The sequence below is a fragment of the Puntigrus tetrazona genome, chromosome 25 (genome assembly GCF_018831695.1).
Source record: "Puntigrus tetrazona isolate hp1 chromosome 25, ASM1883169v1, whole genome shotgun sequence".
NCBI lineage: Eukaryota > Metazoa > Chordata > Actinopteri > Cypriniformes > Cyprinidae > Puntigrus > Puntigrus tetrazona.
In genome coordinates, this window is record NC_056723.1 from 4,080,807 (window position 1) to 4,106,933 (window position 26,127).

General features: G+C 35.6%; 1 protein-coding gene across 4 annotated transcripts in view; it reads right to left on the reverse strand.

The window, feature by feature from the left end:
• Positions 1-26,127, reverse strand: part of plxnb2b (plexin b2b) — a 148,832-nt gene that overhangs the window by 68,213 nt on the left and 54,492 nt on the right. For 3 of the 4 annotated variants that reach the window (XM_043227475.1, XM_043227474.1, XM_043227473.1), the window contains one exon: positions 14,046-14,186. The exons of the other annotated variant lie outside the window; for it this stretch is intronic. Coding sequence is in view for 2 of the 3 variants with exons in the window: in XM_043227474.1 (XP_043083409.1) it covers positions 14,046-14,186 (141 nt within the window). In the remaining variant the exon portion in view is untranslated. The remainder of the gene's footprint in view (positions 1-14,045; positions 14,187-26,127) is intronic. 4 annotated transcript variants of the gene reach the window in all.

The following is a 26,127-nucleotide window of genomic DNA, read 5'->3' on the forward strand; positions in this document are numbered from 1 at the left end:
GGGTGTCTTGAATCTGTGCAGGGTACAATGAAATCTCAAGACTATCAAGGAATTCTAGAGAGAAATGTACTAGCCAGTGTCAGAAAGCTTGGTCTCAGTCGAGGTCATGGGTCTTGCAACAGGACAATGACCCAAAACACACCGCTAAAAACACCCAAGAATGGCTAAGAGGAAAAAATTGGACTATTGTAAAGTGGCCTTCTATGAGCCCTGACCTCAATCCTATTGAGCATCTTTGGAAGGAGCTGAAACATGCAGTCTGGAAAAGGCACCCTTCAAACCGGACACAACTGGAGCAGTTTGCTCATGAGAGTGGGCCAAAATACCTGCTGAGAGGTGCAGAAGTCTCATTGACAGTTACAGGAAGCGTTTGATTGCAGTGATTGCCTCAAAAGGTTGCGCAACAAAATATTAAGTTAGGGTACCATCATTTTTGTCAGGTCTGTTTCATGAGTTTATTTTTTTAATAATTCTGTTGAAGCATGGTTGAAAAACAATGTCTGACTTTCATTGGTTAACATTTATAGAATTTTATTTATTATTACTTTTGTCAGATTAAAGTTATTTCTGTGACCATTGTGAGTTTTTCTTTCATTGACCAAAGGGTACCAACAATTTTGTCCACGTCTGTATATATATATTTTTTTTTTTTTTTTTTTTTTTTTACTGCTACTGCAAAGACTTCTATAGCAAACAGGTTATGAGCTCATATTCCCAAACATTTTCATTTGCCATCATCTTTATTTTTTATCAGTTACTATGTGGCCCTTCTGCCTTCTTCTGAATACAAAAACAGCACACAACTACCACGGTACAGTAAGGTTAACATTCAGTAGCATGGCTAACCCTTACAAAAGCGCACTGTCCTCTTATCATTTGTACTTTTTCAATATGAAAGGAACGCAGTAACACCACCCGATACTACTATTGCATCCTGGGACCAGCATGCATTTTTTTTTTTTTTTTTTTTAGTAAAAGAATGCTAACATCCCATCAGATCCAATCTTTCCACAAACAGGATGTTTGTCTGTCAGTTCTTTGGATACACTGTCACCAATAATGATTCGTTTTCAAGCCCTCATTCAGACTTCTGTGCCTTTTTCTGCCCATGTTTAGAAAAGCTGTCAAAGTTGGAGAGCGACAGGACCGTCTCTCTGGCTGTCAATCAAACGGAAACCCATTTCCCCACCGCCACGGCCTCCTCCTCTGCCATTTCACATCTTTGCACCAAATTGTTCTGCCAAAACAACTGTTGTTTCTGCCACACTCCGTACGAATGTCATATCTCTCACGTTTATCTCCGGCCGGGCCTCTGTCAGGCTCCCTGGCATTGTGCCGTCACATCTCCGCTTGACTTCATTCAGCAAATATGACTGTAGAGCCAACATGAAACTACATTTATAAGCTATTTTACTCCTGCAATGTGTCATTCAGAGCGAACGTAAGGCGAATCGGGAGACTGACTGACGAATCGTGCTTACAAATGTGCATTTAGAAGCTAAATAAGTCTATTTGGATTTCATATTTGACTTTAAAGCTTTCTCAGCCATGAAGCACCGGCAGACTCCAGAGCGATATTAATCTCAGAGCAGCGCTGTCTCTATTAAACCTAATGTACGCTTAACGCTTTTACATTTCAGTCACAGAAACAGCGCCTCTAATGAGCCGTGACGCGCTACACAACCGACTAACAGCACGCAGACTCAAAGAGAGAGTCTGGAGTACATCTAAAGTAGACTCTGTCGTCATTTAGATTCAGTTTCTGTCATTAAAAACAATGCAAACTTCAAAGAAAAGTAGTTCATGAGACCGTTTCTTATTTAAATGAGTTGCTATTCATCACCTGGCCTAGAAAGAATGACTCTTTTCAACCGATTCAGTTCAGCGTTCAGTCGGAATTATTCGTTCATGAACTTAATGATTCAAATTGTATTTTTGCTTACGTATATTTAAAAAGTATTTTTTTGAATAACCAAAATCATTTTACAAAAATATTAATATAAAAATATATTTTAATAATTCTAAAAATACAAACATACACGTGGAAATTTGTTTTTATTGCTCGTTAATAGATTTACTATAATAAAATATATCATAAACCTCAAAGAGAAATAGTGTATATACATACATACACATTTATATTTACATACAGTACGTACATATGACAAAGTGATCATATATATAATTTTAATGTGTGCAAAATGTTTTATTTTTCCAAAACGGACATTTGCCTTAGCTTTCACTGAGAACGTCCAATTTATGACCAACTGGCTCAGCTCTATTCAATAAATTGATTCATTTGTTGATTCACAGATTCATTCATTCATTATGATTCGTTCTCACTATACTCGATGGTCTTTGCGAGGCACAAAGCTATCGTTTTCTTCGAGTCCTACTTGTTTCGTGTTTCAGAGAACAGTCATACAGGTTTGGGTGAGTAAATGATGACAACATTTCCATTATTTGTTGAAACAGACTCGGTTTAAGATAGCGTGCACACACACGCACACACACACACACACACACACTGTGTGCACCAATAATCACTGCAATAATTCAGTATATCTACCCCGTCATGAGAAATCTGGCATCAGCAGCATAATGATTTTCTCTTTATCTTGCCATCCATTTGAATCATACTGTCATTTTCTCTTTCTCCACCCACTGCTGATGGTTTAATCATGACAGAGAGAGAGAGACGGAGCTCTTTCATCAGGAGCCTGTGTGGATTATGTGAGATCTTTTCCTTCAAGTCTCTGGACTTTACATAACGCCTGACATTGTTTGAACAGAAGGGATGACATCAATGTGATTATCACTAATTCAAGACGCTGAAAATCACCAATAACTCCTGACTAGTGTTGAGAGGAATCCAGAACCGGCTCTGAATCTAAAGCAGCATGGAAAAATAAATGATGCTGATGAGTTGTGAGCCTGCCGTCTAGATATAATGTGATGAGGGAGAAATAATGAGCCGCACAATGCAATAAAATACAATTAAAAAAAATAAATAAATAAACAGACGTATTTTTATTGCGTAGATCACGAGCGGTGTAGTCTGATTCAGAAACGAACAGATGAACTCACAAACTCATCTGTCTAAAATCTGTCCGTTAGTCTGTCTGAATTAGCATCGGACTCACTCACTCAATTATTTACATTCATATTCCAAAATATATATAAAAACATTTTTGTGCTACTTGCACTTAAGGTTCATGAGATTGAATTGAACATAACTAAACTGGTTTATGCAACATCATTTTAAAAATAGGAAACAGAAATATTAAAAATAAGTATATTGTATTTATATATTTTATTTTTATATAATGTATTTACATTGATTACTTCAATACTTTTTCATATTTTACAGTCTGTGATTATTTTATAATATATACACACACACAAAATGAATACATATATTAAATTGATTTACATTTATATTATTTCAGTTATTATAAGATACTCTTTTTAGTGAACAGTTAAAGACAAGCGACCAGTACATTGAAATAAAGTTATATATATTTTATGTTAAAAGAAATTAAGCAAAAAAATGGTTTTAATATTAGATGAAAACTTTAATTATTGCATTGGAAACCATATAATAATTTACAACATATGTTCATTAATGAATATCATTTAGATCATTAATATTTCAGATTTTAGAATGTGTCATTATATACATGCAGATATAATATTTCGTAATATGGATACAGAATTAATATTTTGTTCATAATTTAGCCATGCACGTGATTAAACATGTCTAAATATACAAATATAAATAAGCCAACATACACACGGTGTGTTAGCGAGACTGGTTCTTCTTGAGGGTCCTCCAGTGAGGGAGCTATGCTCTCCTCAGCATCTGTGTTCAATCTCACGGCTGCGAGCAGCAGATGTGATATCGGCAGGGAAGAGACGCTCGGATGTTGTTTAAACACAGAAATGAGAGACGCTCCGTCTCGCAGAATCACTGAGCAGACGTCACCCACATCTGTCCATCAGCTCCACGCTACTAAACTGAATCACAGCGCCTCGAAGCTTCACCCGGCCTGTTTAGACAACAAGACTTCAGGCAGCAGGGCTTCGAAGCCTTCTGGGTGAATAATTCGAGACCCTTCATGGTCACCGAGGGATTAAACTCACTTCTGAGGCCACATGCTCACTTTCACACTCGCATACAGCTTTAAACCACTGAAATCATCTGGATTCAGGTGGATATACTGATAGAAAGCATTCCTCTATTCTGAACATCCCTAAGGACTTTCTTCTTCAACATGTCACTAATGTTGCAAATGATACAGTTGTGTGATAACTAACAAAAATTCTCCTTTAATTCAATTCCAATTCACAAGCTCTCAAACTGATACAATTTTATTTGATTATAGTTTTATTTTAATTCGGATTCATTCTGGTATGTTGCAATTCTAATATAGATCAAATGTTTCTCCACCAGTGTTATTTTAGCATCATGGAAACAGCTTTTCAATTTATATTTTTGTTTTACATTTATAGCAATAGTCCAGGGTCAAATATCTAAACAGCTTTAATCTATTTCCAAGTTTTAGTTTAGTGGCAAGATCATTTCAGTTGAGATATATATATATATACACACACACATATATATATATATATATATATATATATATATATATATATATATATATATATATATATATATATATATATATATATATATACACATACATATATATATATATACATACATATATATATACATACATATACATATATATATATATATATATATATATAAATATAAATATATATATTATATACATACATACATACATATATATATATATATATATATATATATATATATATATATATATATATATATATATATATATAGCTAAATAGAATCAATACATAAGAATCATATAGGCCTTAATGATTGTATGATTAAAAAAATTAATTAATAAATTAACTAAATTAAAATAATAGAGTAACTCAAGTTGTCGATTCACTAAAAAGAATCATCTCATAGAAGTGATTTGTTCATAAATCAGACAATGCTTGTGCTAACAGTATTTCAGATCTGATTATTAAGATTGCAAGAGAATACAATTTCAGTCTTTCAGCTGTGGTTGTTGAAACTAACAGTCCCCGAGTTAAAATACTTTCACACAAGTCATACACCATATTTTTTATCAGATCTACAGTACGTCATTTACACGTTCTCCGAGATCTCAGTCACACACAGTCACAAAACGGCGTGCTCATGACAGATGTGCTGGTTTTCATGTCTGCTCATACACACACAGATGTGTGGTGTGAATCTGAAGTGTGTTGTCAGGCAGAAGCTGCTTCCAGATGGCTGCCAGACTCCTGCACCCGAGACACTTCATACGACGGACCGGGGAAAACAGCGGCGAGTCTGTGAACCGCTTAGCAACTGGGTAAATCCTTGACATTTTTAAAACGCTTTAGCTGAAGAAGAGAGAAATGAAGTGAGAGAGAGACTGTCACAATCTAATTCTACACAATACTTGCTGCCAACAGACACACGCCCCTTTTCAGCCCAGATTTGGGGATAAAACCAGCGTCCTCCACTGAAGCAGCTAAATTATTTTTAGTATTAAGAAGGGGAAGAGGAAAAGGAGAGATAGAATTGCGTAGTGGGCCGCAGATTTTGCAGCGGTTACGGATTACCGCTTGCTTGTAAATCCCATCAGAATGGATTGAGAGAAAATGAGAGAAAGACAGAGAGGGATAGAGTAAATAGAAGAGCTCCAACCTATCCTCTCACAAATCTGTGTGCTCCTTTGACTTTCTGGGAGTCTCGCTCTTCTGCAGATGATCAAACCTTGACCTTCAGACGAGAATTTTAAAGGCTGCTTTTCTTGTTTTAATTACCGAAACATGAGAAGATGATAAGCATTTGAGTTTATCTTGAGCTATATATATATATATATATATATATATATATATATATATATATATATATATATATAGTCTTATTCACAATCACAGAATATCACGTAGCTTGTCAGTTTTTAGTGCATTTATGTTTTTGTTATATATAGCGTATAGCACTAGTGAACTAAATGAATGTAACATGGCCAAGACGAATGCGTTTTGCAATTTTTCTGCTCTAAAGTGATGTTTGTCATGTTTTTGTTCATGATGAACTTCACTGTCATTAATTTATAGCATTAACAAGATGACCTGTTAAATTCATCAAACAAAAAAAAAAGTGTAGGCTAATGCATTCATTGCATTTTGGGAAAAATGTATAATTTTTTTAATAATAAATCTTTGAAAAACTAAATCTGTATACATATATACACACACAAACATAAATATATATATGACATTATATTAGTTAATAAAATTACGGTATTTAACTGTAAATTGAACATAAAACGGTAAAACTTAAAATGCTGTTACGATATTTTTTATGGTTGAATTCCTGTTCGACCAGTTTTTCACCATAAATTTTACCGATTTTTTTTTTTACAGAGCTGAATTGCTCACAGTACTATAGAATCCTGTACAGATTCAACCAAGTAAATCTATTTCTGTTCCCTTATAGCAGACGACAGCACGTTTTCCTCATCTCTACCCTCCTAAGAACAGATCAGGAGATCTAAACTGATCTAAACGCACTGGTGCCTGTTCTCCAAAGCCCACTCCTGCTGCCTGTGATCAGAGCGAGAAAGAGCTGGTTCTCATCATCTATTCCAACTCTGGTCATCTGTGATTTCTGCACCTCTTCAGAACAATCCACAGACCTGAGGCTCTCAGCAAAGTCAATATCAAAAGCCCTCATGCTGTCTGCTGAAAGAGCAGCAGTAACCAGATCTGAACGAGTCCGGGTTTCAGACGCCCACGCGCTGGCTGATGCAAAAAAACGCAAAGAGTTCACTAGATCACAAGCTTCAATCTGATTGGCTGCTTCACCCAATTTTAGGCAGTCAGGACACACAGGTTTGTATTAATATGCTGGGAAATAAAGTCACATTTAAGGCACTATGCTGCAATGAATACTTCTCAATGTCTCCTGCACCGTTTTTGCAATCTATAACACCATGTCCTGTTTAATATAGGTGCGGCAGCGAGTTGCACAATTTCTACTTTTGCAGCGTTAAAACTGTAGAAACGCCGTACAAACTATATTACAGTAGACAATCTTAGGTGATTATGTGCTTTATTAAAAATTAAACTGCTGATTGTACATTACAATTCATCTCAATCAAACCGCAGTTGTTGTTTTCGACTAAATAAAACAGCTAACTCACACAAAACGATTAATTATGATAACAACATGAAGACGGATAACAAAATTTGCAAAACATTATCAAAAACATACAGCGTGACCAGATAAGTCTGATTCATGAGCAAGTGATTCTTAGGAGTCATTTAATTTAAACGAATAATTCAAAAGATCCCCAAACTCAAGAATTACCAGTCTAGCCCAGACCTAACATTTAGGCCTGCTTAATAAATAGGCTTGTCATATTCATTAAATACATTAAATATCATTTCTAATTTCTTTATTTGCAAAAACAGATAGCTTTTTTTTTAATTTTCCATCTACTTTTTTTTTACTACGCTATAATGTTTTTATTGTGTTAGTTAGCTGGGGGCTTTAGTAATTTTTTAACCAAGTATTAATTGGAAAGCAACATGATTTTTGAAAATTGTTAAAAAAAACCATATGTTAACTCTTCGTACATTAAATATTTTTATTATTACTTGATAACTTATTGGTATAGAATTTAAATTATTGACATTTTTGTTCACTTTAACAAAATATACCCAATTTTTATTTGTATTTAATTTAACGCAATATGTAATGATTAATCACAATAGACCTCTTGTAGCAAATAAAGTAGATATTCAAAATGAAAACTGCACTGTGAAAGCACTGGTAGGCTACTTGTTGAATGTCGCCCACCGATTTCCGATGTACAGCACGTAAGAAAGCAAACGGCTGTCGATCAGACGCTCTCTTCCCGTGTAAGTGGCCTGAATAAGACGTAAGTGGACCTCAGACGAGCTACCTGCTTTCACAGCCGCAAACATTGTGTCCCGCACTCATTCAGCGGTAATCAAACGCTCTCCTGAGGATTTTACCCAGCAGAAACATTTCCAATAAAGCTCCACCGTCTCTGACAAGCAGCCATTTCCTCTCGTTGCGGCTGGAGTTTGAAAGCGACGTAACAGAGTTTTGTGAGGTGTGAAGATAGGGCTATATTTGATCACATACTGTGGCCCAAAAGGACTCTCACTGTCTGTCTCACTCCGTCTCCGTGTGGTGCGACAGCAGCATGATGGAGGCCACCGGAGCTTTACTTGCTTCGTTTTACTCGCACATTAAAGGTTTGTCAGTCCCTTGAACCTGAAACCAATCACTCTAAAATAAACTGAAGCGAACCTGCGCTGATGAACGACGATTAGACATTTCTTCCCCATTCCTTCCGCATCTCACTTCATTCATCGTGCATGTTGGACTGTGATTCATATTCAGAGTTAAATGATCAAACTGATGAAGATCGTAGCAATTCAAGCTTGTTAGAGCTACAGCTCAGCTTAACATCTACACTTTCATAAGTTCGATTAAGTTCAGTCTAGACCCGAGAATATGTCTTTTTAAGAGACGTGATTTAACGTGAACAAACCTTGTTTATTGTTAATCAATGAGGCATCCAGATGTTTGCGTCATCTGTTTATTAATCTGCGCACAGAAGACCAGAGAAAAGCTCACAGCTGCCTGTTCTTGCCAAATGAGTCCGTTTATACAACATGTTCCAGTTACTGAAGACTTATTCAAAAATAGAAGTATAAAGATGTTTTTTTTTTGGCCTGATGCTAAAGAACCTTTAACCCTATTTTCCATGAAGATATTATGGTGCACAGAAGTCTTATGATAGCTCACATCATTCCTGTAAATTACAGAGACTGTAGATGTTAGCAGAGCGTTTAGCTACATTTCTCAGTCACGTATTGATTTTGACCTCTGTTTTAACACTAGTTGGAAATAGTGCGTTTCGTTCTTATTTTTAATGTGTCTCTCGCACACACTGTTCTAGGTATAGTTCTTTATTAATTCTGATGGTGTATTTTAAGTACTAATGTAAAAATATGTATATGTTATCCACATGCCTCTGATCTCTGATGCAGAAACACAATAGAAGGATCCATCTGTGTCCACAACTACAGTTCAAAATCACAGTTCAACATGAAGCTGATATGGAAACACAATGCATTGAGTCGGCATCATTGTAGATATACCTGCTGAGAAATAAACAACCTTTGTCAGCTTTACATAGGGTTGACATTGGATGTGTTATATTAAGTTGCAGAGCACCTTACCAATACATACAGCTCCCGATGGCTATCTGTAATTAGCTATTTTTATAAACCTTTACGATGTCACCAGATGTTATTTATTTGTAAAGTTATTTACCAGATGTTATCTGTAAAATTAAAAAAATATATATTATAAATGATACATTTTCTAAAACAAATCACAGCTTGTCTCTTGTTTTAGACAACAACTAATTTAAAGTAGTTCCACTCTAAAAAGACAAAATTACCCTCACTGAGTAACAGTACATGACTTACCCACTATGTAAATATTAGTACTCCTTCAAAACTTTTATAATTTGTCGTTACTGCTCTGGCCATTTCTTCATATCATCTACCCAGAATAACAGTGATGATAGATGGGACAATATGAAACTTAAGACGCTTACACTATGCTGCCAGTTCAAAACATTTATGCAGGGTCACCATATGTGCCATTTATCCTGGATGCATTCTTGCCAGGATTTCTATATTGCTTTTATTCAAAGTACATCACGAGGAACCAATGTCATGTCTGCACTAGATATTTTAGGTGATATAGAAATCCAAACATCCATCCAACCAACCAACTATCTAACCATCATCCAGCAAACATCCAACCTTCCGTCTAACTTTCTACGACCCATCCAACAATGTAATAATGTAACCATCTATCAAACATCCACCCAACCAACTATATAACCTTCATTCATCCAACCATCTATCAAACATCTAACAATCTAATTATCCACCCATAGAACACCTTACAAATCTAACCAACTAACATCCATCCATCTGACCTGTTACACGGTTTAGAAATCTAACCACCGAACCACCCATCTATCCATCCAAGCATGCATTCATCCAACAACGTAACGAGCTAACCATCTATCCATCAATCTATCCAACATCCACCCAACCACCTAATCATCCTCCATCCAACCAACAAACCAATCAACCAACCATCAAACATTCACCCATCCGTCTAACAATCTAACCATCCACACTACCATTTAACTATCCATTCATCCATAATCTAACCATTGATCCATACATCCAACCTTCTAAACCATCTAACCACCGAACCATCCAATAATGTAACAATCTAAACATCCATCCATTTGATACTTTTTAAACATTTCTCCAAAAGTTCAAACAAGCCTTTGCCAAGCCAGCAGGATTCATATTTTTTTCTGACCGTCTTCCTTGCATTCAAATTGCAATTTTTCAAAATCCTGTTTCCAATTCATGAATTTAACTGACATTTAAAAAGCTTTCTCAGTTTAGTTCACACAGCAGCGTCATTTGAGGAAACATGAATCTGAATCTGTAGAACAAAATTTGAATAGTGTTAGGGGTTTAAACTGTAAGAATGAGAAACTGGTGCTTAGCTTAGTGAGAACTGCTAAAGGAGACTTGAGAGCGTCCTCTGGATATTTAAATCTTCACATGAAGATGTTAAAAGCATGTTAATGTTGTATCTCAACGGGCCTGAACTCAGATCAGGGTGAGATGAGAGAAAAAACAAGAAGAGAGGAGAAGCTCTGATGAGAGGGAAGGAGAAACAAGGGCACGATGAATGAGAGCAGAGATGGAGCAGGTCTGGATGCCGCTGGTTTCACTCAGAATCGCATTGAACCAGGGAAGAAAAATCAATCACTGATACCTGCACTGACCAAACATATTGATGGCTGACAAGATTAGCAGGGATCAAGCTAACCTCTGTGTGTGTGTGTGTGTGTGCTACACATTCAATCCTCGTCCTGAAGGCCAGCAGAAGAACAGCAGACCTGAATGCCTCCAGCACACAGATAATCATTTACCACTTTTAAAACAAATGCTGCTAATTAAGCGGCTGTCCTCTCTTTAGTTCAACACGAAGCTAAGTGAATACACTGTAAAGGACAGTCGTTTTGGAGTGAGTCAGACCTCCTCTTGTTCAAATTACCGCACACTAGTAATCAACTACAAAAATCCTCGTCTGCACTTTCTACTCCTGACACCAACCGTGAGAGTGCTCCGGGGAGACACTTCATAACTGTGGTTTGTCAAGCTACTCATTATCTGAAGAACATCAATTGACATTTGCAACCCATTTTACTTACATTACCAGATATGTGACTTGACTTTATCCGTTTATCCTTTATCCATCGATTGGAGAGTGAAATTATTTCTGAATCTTGCTTTAATCTTACCTCTAGATAGGAAGGTCAGGCTGCTTATCGCCGATGTAAAAACATTAAATGAGGGTCAATAATTTGTCATTACATTTTAGTCCATTTCACACTGACAAAATGTCATTAAATGTGTCTTAAACTTGTACAAACTAAAGATTAAATTAAACTTTCAAACATTTTAACCAAACCTAGTTCATATGTAAAATATTATGTAGAACAAATACAACATTTATGTACATATTAAAAAGAGTATATATTCGGCTAATATATATTTGAAAAGCATTGTTTTAAACTAACTTTTTAAATAACATGACACATGACAGTACAAATAACATGACACATTTTTTGTCATCACAATATTTTAATTGAAAATTCTGTTATCATCAAATTAATTAATCTTTGTTTATTTTATCTTGTTTTAAAACAATTGGCATTTAACAGCTTTGTAAATATTAATGCTGTCAAACAATTAACTGCGATTATGTATGCATGTATGTATGTGTAGTCTATATTTATTATATATAATTATAAATATTAGTACACACAGATATAGTATGCATTTTGAAAATATTTACACATTTATATATATATATATATATATATATATATATATATATATATATAGAGAGAGAGAGAGAGAATATTTTTGAATATATACATGCATCTGTTTGTATTTAAATTTACAAAAATAACAAATACAAAGTATACACATATATTATGTAAACAAAAAATTACTTTGGATGGAATTAGTCACTTGACAGCACTAGCAAATATTTGGCTTTTCAGATTAATTTTTTAAAGTTTAGTTTTATAGTGATTTTAAACTGAGTCAATATTTTGTCATATACATTCATTTCAGTTTTGTCATAGACATTCATTTCAGACAAAATGTCATTAACGTGTCTTAAGATGAAGTTTAATCAAGCTTCCAAACTATTTAACCAAACCTTACCAAGTTTTCTTCTTTTTTCTATGCTTTTCCTATCTTGTTTTTCTAAAATATTCTACAGTTTTGTCAAAATGTTCTTAAATAATAAAGGTAAAATAATCAATCTATTTACCTGCTGCAAATTCACTACCACTCCATTCACGTGTGGAAATCTCCACCATCAAACCAATTCCGAATAAACCAGAAATGCATTACACTACAGGATTAAAATGAGCTACATATACGCTTTCATGTTGACTTTAACCACCACTGAACCCAGAGCTCAAATCAAGAATCCCACCTCCAAACTAACAAGCCATCACCTGAAGACAATGTGTTTCCAGACAGGAATCCTCGCTGTGAGAATCACTCCAGACGGCGGACAGGTGCATCACCTTGAGACCCGAACACAGAGCGAACAGACAGATTTCACTCTCATAACGCGTCTGAAGCATTTTGTCAAAGCGGCTCTAGTTCCTCTCTCTCAAGGCTGCTGGACTGTACCTGAGAAACAGCTGCGGAGCCCAGCCTGAGTCAGCCCTGATCCGCACAAATAAAACACAAAGCCAGCACATGCAAGCTTATCAGATATTAAAAAAAACAAATGATATGAGCAAGAATGATTTCTCATTTCCTCTCCGAGACCCTAGGAGTTCATCCGGTGGCTCCCGTCGAGGCGGTCGAGAGGCACACGCGATCAATAAACAAAATCCCCGTGGACATCTGTTTGGACAGGTGCGCTGATTAAGAGGGGCACGTCGATGGGCATCTCCGATACAACACCGGAGGAGACGGCATCACGGGGACACGGACCAGATGGTGACAGCCGGGTCAGAATAAACCAATAAGCCACCTGAGGGCCGAGCGTTACGCTCATTTTACCGTGTGAGGCTTTAAGGAGCAGTTCATGCAAAAATGAACATTTGCTGAAAACATCCTCATCCTCGGGTCATACAAGATGTTGAGGAGGATGTTTCTTCATCACAACGTATTTGGAGAAATTACTCACTAATAGGTCCTCTGCAGTGAATGGGTGCCGTCAGAATGAGAGCTAATAAAACCATTGCAATAATTCACAAGTAATCCACACCACTTCAGTCCATCAGCTGACGTCTTGTGAAAGGGGGAAAAATGGGTTTTTAATAAACAAATGCATTTTTATGATAATTTGGTAACACTTTATTTTACAGTTGCTTATTAGCATGCAAGCAAAACAATCCAAAACTTATGTAAACAAGACTTTTTCACTGGAAGAAGCATTATTATAAATCATCGTCTCATATTTTAGTGAAATATCTTAATTATAAATTAGTTTCGTATAAACACGCAGCTTCACAAGATATTAATAGCTGGACTGGAGTGTTGTGGATTATTGTGATGTTTTCATCAGCTGTTTGGGCTCTCGTTCTGATGGCACCCATTCACTGTAGAGCATCCACTGGTGAGCAAATAATGTAATGCTACATTTCTCCAAATAAAAAAAAAAAACAAACTTTTTATATTTTGGATGGTACATGTTAAGCTAATTTTCATGTTTAGGTGAACTATAAATGCTATAAACAGAGTTAAAGGAATAAAGATAGAAAGACAACAATGTTCACAAACTGCAGACATAGTTCATCATTTACCTGCAGGCTGTTTGCGGTGTTGTAAAGGGTTGAAGCAACTTGGCGTATTAATACAGAGCTCAGGTGGAGACGTGGTGGGGTCAGTTTGTCTTCTGGTCGCGTTCTCTCGTGTTTTCCTCCTATCTTTTGGTCTCAAGATATCTGTTGTTCAAAAAGACAAAAATAAACGTTATATATATATATATATATATATATATATATATATATATATATATATATATATATATATATATATATATATATATGAGAGCTATGAGCTACATACCGATAAAGGCTATTTTGTTAAAGCGTAGCTCAATAATGATAAGCGCATCCAGAGTAAATCAACCAGTTCCTGAACAAATGACTCTTTGAGCAGTTCTTAATAAGGAACTCAAACAAAATATGCAAAGCAAATGATTCCCTTTTTCCTATTTTTTCTCTAAAGTAAATCTAAACACAACCAGCTCGAACAGTTCAGAACAAATGAATCCTGAACAAATAACTCTTTTTAAGAAGTCCTTGTCTGCAAATCATACAAGTACTGTACAGCAGAACCAAGGAGGAACAAATGAGTCTTATTAGCCAGTGTCTGAAAACACACACAGGTGTAACCAGTGCAGACCAACTGCAAGAGTCATGATGGGAAATTATTCCATCACTTGGTAATGCAATCACATATAAATATTTCCTCTCTTTAAAATACAGGCATTAATAAAAGGCCAATTGTTACATTTCTTAAAAGCTGCAATTCTTAAGCACTAACATGCAACATGATTGACAGGCACAACCGGTTTCTGATTGGCTAAGACCTATGGCCACTCCCCAAATCTTTTTTATCATCTTTCCACGTCATAAGGATCTGTCATAAGGATGGCCTCGACACTCTTATTTCAGCAATATCTACCAGATAGTAGAGATGTTTTGTGTATCTGTAATATTATATCACCTTTAATAGGTCAAAAGCATTACGAAACATTTTACGGATTGAAGAACTGTTTGCAGATGTCATGTTTCTCTCAAAGTGTCAATTATATATGATACTTCCTGTTTTTTTCTGCACCTGCCCATAAGAATTACCAGCATATACTGTAGTGGTGGCACAAAGTTAACACATATTTTTCCACTGTATCATAATTATCAAATGTTATCTCATTTGAACAAAAATGTCCTCATAATGAGATGTTATATAGTCAAAACAACATATTTTCGCATTGTAACAAGTTGTTGTTAAAACAATGTTTTCTCATAATCATGAAATATTTTTGTTAAAAATGTGTTAATTGTCTCACAATGAGATTTTATATTGTTTAAACAATATTTTCTTATAATAACCATTTCATTTATTTCATTAAGATATTTTCATGTAATAAGTTTAATGTTTTATGGTCAAAAAACCTTTATTATAACAACAAAATATACTGCTTAAACATTTTCTCTCAATAAATGTCACGAAATCTCATTATCAATAGAAAATATTTTGTTTAAACAAAATTGAATCTTGCTACCACAAGATACTTCAAAAACATAAAATCTTTTTTGGAGAAAATCTATTGTTTTAACATGAAAAAGTGCATTTATAGAAAAATAGTTAGCTACGAAAACCCTGCTGTAGATGAACCACGAGCAGACCAGAATCGGAGCGAAAAGCTCCATCTGAGCTCTTTCACAGCCCTCACAGACAGAACAGGAAGTTGGTGTGCGTTCGATCTGGTGATGGGCCAAGCTCTAGATACCAACGGTGCGAGGAAAGCGCTCCCATGGCAACAGGATGAGATTGGTTTGCTTAGCCGCGGTCCGGTCCGCTCACGCCCTAATGTAAAGAGACAACATGCTGGAATTAATCAGCGTGTCAGAGAGGAGGGAAAAGTCAGGAGAATTTCATTTGAAGACAAAAGAAATGAAAGCAATTTCTTTTTTCTCTCCACCCCTCAACACGCATATGCCGAATCTCCCGGCCTCCGAGGATACGGAGTCACTCCAGACGGCAGCAGCAGACATTTCTCACCGAAGACAGAGATTTTATAGCAGAGACGAGTGAATGTGGGTGACAGAGAATGACAGAAGACAGCAAAAGAGAGAAAAACTCAAGGCGTCTTCTCACTATAGATGTTTCCTTTCAGCTTTGCCCGGAAAGACAAACGTCAGCCTCCGTCAAAATCCTTCATACTTTAAAACGATCGAGTTTTCATGTGACAAAACGACAACTGCCACATGAATATGCTTTCTGAAGGTCTTGAGTAAATATTATCGCTGTATGACGAAACCAAAACCGTATTCTAACCTCAGGTTAAACAGACAACTCGCATATATTTTTAAGTATCTGTTACATGTACACCGCATACAGATGAATATATTTCATGCCTGACTTATAATGCGATACATAAAGAAGCATATTTGTATATTTTCTTATTATGCTAACATGGAAAGTCATTCAAGTAATCAGAACGCATGTATAGACTTGTACATCTTAATTTGATTTCATACATTGTCTATCACATTAAAATGTTAGATTTAGCATTCTTTGGTTGAAGTTAATTTAATATTGTATTTCTGTTTAATCACTGATGGACCCCTGCTGTAACGCTGCAGACCCCCTGTTGAAGACTCCTGCTGTATGCCAATATTAGTACATACTGCCACAGCATAATGCATTTGATATTTCAGACCCCCACGTTTTGTTTGTATGTAATCATTAGCATCTAGCTAAATTACTTAAAATAAAATGCCTTGCACTCCACTTCGCTTCTTTTTCAGAAACGGCTCTTATGAATCAGTGCTTATCAGCGAATCAAACATAAAAATTGCAGAACAAATGGTTCTCGAACTAATTGACTCTTTTGAACCAACATCTTTAAGAGAATCAAACAAATTAAGCAAAAAACAAAGGACTCTCAAGCTGGTTCTTGTGAGTGAATCAAACACACAGAGCACAACGAGTGCAGACCGTTTCATTCACAGAATAATTCATCCGTTAAACCAATTTTTGTAGCGAATCAAACGCATGCAACACAAATAGTGCTGGACACATGATTCCCAAAAAGTGACTCTTTTCTTGTTGGTCACCCGAACATAAACAGCACAAACAGTGCCGACCAACTACACAACTGACTCTTTTGAACCAAGTCTTGTCATTCTTGTGAATCAAACATGTACAGTGTGTTACAAAATATCTCCTATCACATACGCAGAGTACAGCGCAAACAGCACAGACCAAATGATTCCCTCAAAAATGTTATTTCTTGAACTGGTTCTTGCTACTGTATCAAGCACATACAGAACAAACCGTGCAGCATATTGATAACCAAACAAATGATTCTTTTGAACTGGTTCTTATTAGTCAAACAAACACATGAAACACAAACCTTTTTGTTAGCAAATCAAGCACAGACCAAATGGTTCAAACAAATGATTCTTTTGAACTGGTTCTACTAACTCAAAGACAAAGCAGAAACGGTGCAAAGCAAATGATCTAAAAAAAATGACTCTTATGAACCAGCTCTTCTTAGTGAATCAACAACAAACGGTACGAATCAAAAACTCATCTGTCAACCTATTGTTTTGTTCATAAGGCTCACAAGACATGGATTGGTTAACTGATTGTTCTTGCAGTTGATAGGAAATTATCTCATTATTTCTCCAAAGTATCAACTTCTTGTTTACAAATATTTCTACCTCAAAAGCACTACAAAAATCATTAACGGCCCCGTTTAGGAAATTGAATCTGAAATGATTTCCCAAAGGAAAACACCGGAAACCTTTGCTATGCTAACCTCACATATTATTTGAGCGCAGGTCGAGCTAGGATTCAGCTGTAGTGTGTAACTGAGCTGGAGAAGCGTGTTAGTGTCCGTGCGAGTAAAACCAGAGGTTTGATGCTGTCAGCGAGACACACGTTTCCCCTCAAACCACGTTCCTCCCCGGTTTACTCTCAAACTGCCAACACTAAGATAGTTTTGGTCTCAGAAGGGAACACAACAAGGCTTATGAATCCAGATTCTGGCCTGTTTCACGTTTGTTTGGTTTTACCTGAGGAAACGCTGCTTCGGTGATGCTGAGGTGCTGCGAGATTCAACACACAGTTCAAACACGAAGCTTCCTGAGGTGAACGGCTGAGCGGAGACACATGGTGCTAGGACTTCACTGGAACAAAGTCTGCTAGCATAGATAGAAACCCCTCTATCCAGAGCAAATTTATCGAATCTATACAGCACAATAGAAAATAACACTCGGGTAACACTTCAGATGAAGCAGAAGCAGAATCTAAAATTAACTTACTGACAGGTGAACTTACAATCCACATGAAATATTAAAAAAACCCTGAAATATATAAATATTGTAGAATATATTTCACATATAATATTTACTATGGACAGTGCATTTTTTCCTCATTTTTTCCCTCACCTTTGTGGGTGTCAGTATACAGAAAATATTGCAATCAATCAATTAATCAATCAAGATTTGTTATTCCATATTCCATAAATATACGCATAGCATGTGGAGTGTTCAGGTTTGAGGTTCAATTAGGCTTTTGAAGAACTTTATTAACGTTATTTGAGAAAGTCTATAAACGGTATTTTACTGTCATTTTAATGTTTTTCTTTCATTTAGTTTGCGTGTTCTGTGTATATTTATTATGTCTATATAAAGTAACACATACAGTATATATTTTGATGCATTCACGTGTACATATTTATATACACAACTCATATTATATATAAATGAATGTAATATAGGATTGTATTTTAAATGTGTTTGTGTGTATACATCGTAAACCAAACGGTTTGACAGCACTCATTTAAACGTATTGAATTTTTAAAAATAAAAATGTATAAATATAAGGAATAAATATGAAATTAATTCATTTTTTCATATATTCATAATCAATAGCAAGCGTAAAATTATAGTATAAATATTAAAATAGAGTCATTTACTGTATATTTATGAATATATATATTATTTTATTATATAATCAAGCTATCGCCTCTGTGCTACCATAAAAGCACAAAAAGTGTGAAAATGGTGACTTCATGCACAAGAGTGTTACCTGTTTAGTAGTGTTTCGTTACAAAGTGACATCGCCATCTACTGGCCCGGAATGAAAATACAGTGTTTATAGTCATTTTTTGCGGATCCATGTGAACGGGGATCACTTTTACCACGTTGTTGCGCGTATGCAAAACTTTTCAAAAAACGCACAGAAAAACTTTTTCCGTCGTCATGCAAACAAACACTACAAATCGAAAGTCTGTATCAGAAATGCACAGTAAAATACCATTTATAGACTTTCTCAAGTATAGTTAGCGCAAAGTTTTTCAAAAGCCAGCACTGCCTAATTGAACCTCAATCCTAAACACGCCACATGCTATGCGTATATTTATGGAATAAATGTTGAGCCGTATGTCAGGACAGAAATCCAGCAGATGGTTCATGTTCTCTCGCAGTTATACAAGCAGCAGAAAAACTCACTCGCTGCTTGGAAAGTTTGTGCGTGAATGAGTGTGCGCAAAGAAACAAATCCCCAGCACAATGTTCGCTGAGAGTTTCTGTTTCATTCCAGCCCATCAGTCAGGATATCTCCTGCACGAAAAACCATCTGACCCCCTGCGGCCTCCGATGGGATGGAAAAGCTCGCCGTTTCCGCTCGGGAATCGTCACGTTCCCCAGATGCGGCCCTGGAGGTGATGATCTAGCTCTTCTACTAGCGTAAAGAGTCAAATCTTTTCTGCTACAAAGCAGGCTGGAGTCCAAAGGCAGTCAAAACACTACAGCAGCTACTTCCTGCCAACAAACGTCTGGCTATAACTGGAAACACACTCGCGCCGAGGCTCCGTCAGCTGATGCAGGTCTCGCTGAGGACAAGAGTTCACTGAGAGTGCAGGAGAGAGAGAGAGAGAGAGACGTGAATAATTAGCAGTGTTTGCTGCGGCTCATGCTACGGGCTAGTGATCCCAACACACTCCAAACACGTCAGTCTCCATAGTACACAACTTCAGAGCCATTCAAGAATAAACTCATTAACAAATACAGACCATCAAAAGATAGACAGACAGACAGACAGACAGACAGATAGACAGATAGACAGATAGACAGACAGATAGATAGATAGATAGATAGATAGATAGATAGATAGATAGATAGATAGACAGATAGATAATTTAACTGTTATTATTTATAAACCTGTTATTATTTAATAGGTAAACATATACATATTATTATTATTATTAAAATAAATATAATAGTAAATATTATTATTCTAAAATTATAACACTTTAATAAAATAGTAATTTAAATTAAATAATTTATTATTATTAATTTGTTTAGTTACTATAACTATAACACACACAAATACATATATACATACATATATATATATATATATATATATATATATATATATATATATATATATATATATATATATACATATATATACACACATACACATATATACACACACACACATATATATATATATATATATATATATATATATACATATATATATATATATATACATATATATATATATATATATATATATATATATATATATATATATATAATTATATATAAATAAATTTGAAAAATCTACATTTTTATATCTTTATATCTAAAATATATATATATATATATATATATATATATATATATATAAAATCACTTCTTCCTTATTCATGTTTCTTCCTTGTATTTTCATGTGAATTTGTGAGAGATACATTCATCAATTTTCACTCAAGTAAAAGTTGTTAATTTTAGTAGTTTAATAAATTAATTAATTAATTTCCATAGATGACTTCAGAGCCAACCATTTGCATACAAAGAGCTACACAAATAGACAATTTTATGAAAGGAAACGGCAAGAAAAACATGCCAAATTTAGTTAAATCTTAATTAAAATGCATAATTATGTGCATCTAATTCATCCACACGAGTGAGGAGAATGTGTGTGTGTTGAATCTGATCCATATTTAACGTTCCGGACGCGGCGGGCACAGACTGCACGGCCGAGCTCTTTCCGTTCCACTGCGCCTGACCTTGCCGGCGTTCCCGGGAGATGAGCGACGGACGTCAGCGCTCTGCCAAACGGGCGTGGCCTTCGCTACCCAGCGTCCCTTTCCCGCCTAAACCCGAACCGTGGAGGGCAGAGCGAGAGAGATGCAACAGATGCCCACTTCAACATCCCGGACGCAAATGGATAAATAAACAAATCCAACTCTGGGGCTATACAAGCGGACAGAGAGAAATCAGCATTTGGCGGCACTCCACAGATCCGACAGCTGGCACCGATACCCTCCGCAACCCTGGCAAACACCGCCCCCTTCTCAAGAGACCGCGGCCCAAAGACAGAGACAGGAAGTAGATAACATTTCTGTGTCTCTCAGCTCCAAGTCTAATTAACACTCGAGCGCATACAAGTCGGCTAAAAGTGTGTGTGTGTGTGTGTGTGTGCGTGTAGGAGGTGGCTGTCGGAGAGATCAGCGACGAGCGCAGCCTCGTCTGGAGGTGAGACAGTCTGGCGGATGATAAAGATGGATGAGGGGACGGCGGGAGCCAAGAGAAAGCAGCCAATCGGGTCGCGGGCGCACATGGCCATTTCTATTTCTCACACGCGCTCATTTGCTGTTGCACTTTCGGGTTGACATGTCAAATATTTGTCTTCCTGTTTCATTTATTCGCCCCGCTAATTATTAATGAACTGCAGATCACGCTAATTGCTTCATCACTTAAAGAAAATTATCTCTCAACGCCGGATTAATGAGGATCGTCGTTTCGGCAAATGTGTGGTGAAATATGTGCTTGGGCGCAGTGCTAAATAATTTGGAAAACATCAACATGCCCTTCTAGCTAGCACAAGTGACTCACCTCAAATAGGTAAATAGCTACAGGAGTTTTTTGGGGCGAAATTATATAAAATATGAGCCGCTTCAACAAATATCCAAAGTGACTCAACTACAGTGTGATAAATATAGAAATATGTAAATCCGAAACAGTTTTGGTAAAACGATATGAAAACAGAATGGACTGAGCTTAAATGAGCAGGAGCCTGTTTCACGAAACAAGTTTACTAAATACACCAGGATTAATGCAGTTAGCCTGACTTTGTTTTAACCAAATTAACTGGCAATATTTTAAAATAAATATAAATATATGGCTTATTTGAGAAACAGGACCCAGGTTTTGTCATTTCCAAAAACTACTAAAAGCGACTTAACTAAAGTTTAAAACTATGTAAATTAAATCGACTTGACAAATTATCTTAAAATATGGTTTTAAAGAGATCATTTAAAATACAAAGTAGTTGTAAATGTAAAAAAAATTATTAAAATGTATTAGTTTATTTCTTAATTTATTTCTGACAGTAGGGTAGTGTGCGTAGGGATAAAATATGAAAATATGAAACGTTTTTCTACTATTTTATCATATAAACCCATGCTATTTTAGTAACACTGACATACTATTAATTTTTATTATTTTTATGTAATTTTACTACATTTTTTATTTTGATGTGTATTTCTGTGCTACTTTTTTTGCTACGTTTTTATTAATTGTTTTAGTTATTTAGTTTTAGTTATTGCAGTGCCTTAAGTAAAGCTACATGAAAATGATCAATAATGTCTTGGCAACTACCTTCAATATAAAACATTTAATATATATGTTTTAAATATAATTATGCAGTAACATTTAATAAAGCCGTCAAAACAATATGTCAAACGTAATATAAATTTGTCTGAAAAAATTTACTTCAGGCCCTTAAGCGGAAGACTTCACATCAAAAGATCAAGAAAAACATGAAATGAAACGAAGTGGAATGAGTCCACACATGCCATGTGTGCTAAAGGACATTCTGGTCTGGGCATGACGGGACGCACAAATCATGCAGATCCCAAGATGCCATGCGATGAGATCACACGGCTTCTGTCATTTCTTTCAAAGCTGTTTTTTTTTTTTTTTTTTTTTCTGGAGGTTTTACATAATGTTGGTGTCCTCGGTGGGTTCTGCCGCCTCTATCATTTAGACCCAGGCTGCCTGGAGATCTACGACATCACCATTAGACTGTGAGCCAATTAATTTCATCTCTTCTCCAGCATTCAGATATGAAAGCGCTGCCATCAGGAGAAGGGAGCCACGATTTTTACATCTCGCCACATTCCAGCGTCTGCCCCCCAAAAATGCAATTACACGGCTGCGAGCGTGCGAGGAAGAGCAGATAGAGAGAGAGAGAGAGAGAGAGAGAGAGAGAGAGAGAGGCAGGGCGAGCGGATGGCGGCCCGGTTTCTGCCTCTGTTAATGGGTAAGTTGTTTTCTGGCTCTCTCCATCATCCGAGAGAGAAGAGCCCGGCTCTACGGCAACTTCAAAGCAACGGACAACAGTCTCTCCATTTCTGCGGCTGATTGCTGAACAACATCCAGGCACACATACAAACACAACCTAGATTTCTGGAGCACATGGACACGTAAAAAAGCCACATCCTTCATTTTAGAAGTACTTTTTTCTCTTGAAGTCAGCTTTTAACGTTATTCAAGGTTTCTGGAAAAGAAAGCATGTTTCTCATTCTGTACTGTTTGAGCTACAAGAATGATATATGAAATCGTGGTTTTTGGTAACAAGAGGTGAAGTTTTACTTTTCTAAGCAAGATCTTCCTAAAGCTGATAAAAAAAAAAAAACATTACTTTAGGAGGACTTTTTTTTTTGGTTATGTCATGAATTTGGCCAAAAGTAATCTAAAAGAATCAAAAAAGTACTCAATTCATTACATTACATTTTGTGTAATCCATTAGATTACTTCACAAACTACAATTCTGTACTTAAGTGATCTATCTATCTATCTATGTGTGTGTGTGTGTGTGTGTGTGTGTGTATATATATATATATATATATACATACATATATATATATATATATATATATATATATATATATATATACACACACATACATTATATATATATATATATATATATATATATATATATATATATATATATATATATATATATATATATATATAATTTCAAATATACTATTTATTTCTTATGCCTTATGTGTTTATATTTTACAATTATTTAAGTAATTATCATCTAATTATCTGTATGTATGTGTGTATGTATGGTGTGACAACAAAATATATAGAAAAAAAACATACATATAACAAGATAAATGTAATTCCCCCGAGTAAATTCTTACGAGTTACAAATAGCAAGAGGTTTATCTTCAGTGACTACGTTTCCATGCGCAAGAATAATGCAATATTTTTTTTAGAATCAGAGTAAGGGCTTTGCATTATTACGTTTACATGAAAATCTCTTCACTCCCATTTACATGTAATTTCCATATTCTTATCATTCGCTAAGAATTGCCCTTTATGGACACAAATTATGGACTCAGCAAGAGCGCAGGTGTGTTACCTACTATCCGATGTTTCATTTTTTGCAAAACACTTTTGTGATTATATTGCGATGGCAATTCGTCCTACTCGCCATTTCTGGTGGTAACTGGTGGCAGCGAGTTAATAGATCATTTCTAATTAAGAAGATTTTTGAATTATTTACTAATAAACTAGTGAGTTCATGTCACAAAGATGAAAATGATGATCTCCTCATCCTCATATAGCTACTGTAGCCTACGCGACTTTTAGAAGTCATCTTTATAGATTATGATTAGGCTATAATGAAAGAGAAATACTCAGATTAAGGTGTTTACATGCCTCTAGGTATATTTTTGATTAAAATCGGCGTAGGCCAGATTTTATGTATTAACATAATGGTAAATATAATTATGCTCGCTACGATCATGAGCTTAATCGCATCACGTAGATTGAAGCATTGAGTACATTTTTATCGCAATACTGTCAAAATCTTTTGTAATCGCATTAAGAAGGTCCATGTTTATTTATTTTAAACACAAAAATTTACACAGTATAAATTATATATACATAGATGAGCAGAACACTGCTATAAACAGACAGCCATTTTGTTTAATAAAATGTTTGTGGCCTTTACAAGCCAAAGTATGTCCGCACAGTACATCAAACTCTTATTTTATGCCCGAAGAAACCTGATTTCCATGACGCGTCCTTCTAAAGCAACACACAGGCTCATCTCTGCTTCATTTCTTCATCTAATCAGGACGCTTGACTGATTCTAATAGGTTTTAAGAGTGAATCTGACAGCACAGCTCACAAAGACGACTGACCACTGCTGCCTCCCTCCATCCTAAGGAGCTTATTGAAGAAAAACACATTAAAAATGCAAGTTCTAACACGTCTGACACGGAGGTCAGCGCGGCTGAGAGTCACGAGCTGTTATCAGACGTATGTGTCAGCGTGGAGATTTTTGGAGCTGCCGGCTGATAGAAATATAAACATCACGTCAGTCATCTTCTGGGGCTAATCTGCTCTGACGGTACAACAATTGAACAACCAAAGAATATTAAACATCTGCTATTACATTATTATCAATACAGATGTCTCAATTTGATTCAAATGTAATTACACTCCTTTCAAAATCATTTGATCGTATCCATTCACATACACATGAAACAAATTACCTCAGCTTTTTATTATACCTTCAAAATCGATACGCTACAAAATATTAATAAGGTAAAGGTTGTGACTTCTTTAAATAACTTGCATAAAATTGGATCCCAAATGAATCTTTATAATGATTCGTTAAAAGAACCGTCGCACAAAATGTGTTCGTAAATTACACAATTTGTGTGTTTGTGACTCATTTGTTTGCGGGATATCTTTCTGATTCACTAAAAAAAGGTTTGACTCATAAGAGTTAATAAGAATCACTTGATGTAAATTGGGCTACACTTGTAGTATCTGTTTCAAGAAGAATTTATTAATGAATTGAGCTGTTTTGTCGGTGTGTTGCCTGTTTTTGATTCACTAAAAGTATTGAATCATGGAATAGTGAAATAGACTATGTTGTGTGGCTATTTATTATAATAAAAGTAATTACACTACACTAGTTTCAAATTCTCGCTGTTTTCATTTCCTAAAAAGATTCTGTTAATGAGAATCATTTGTTTTGTGGGTTATGCTCAAAGTTTTTGAATCTACAAATAAGTTAAGTTGGTTCATGAACAAGGCC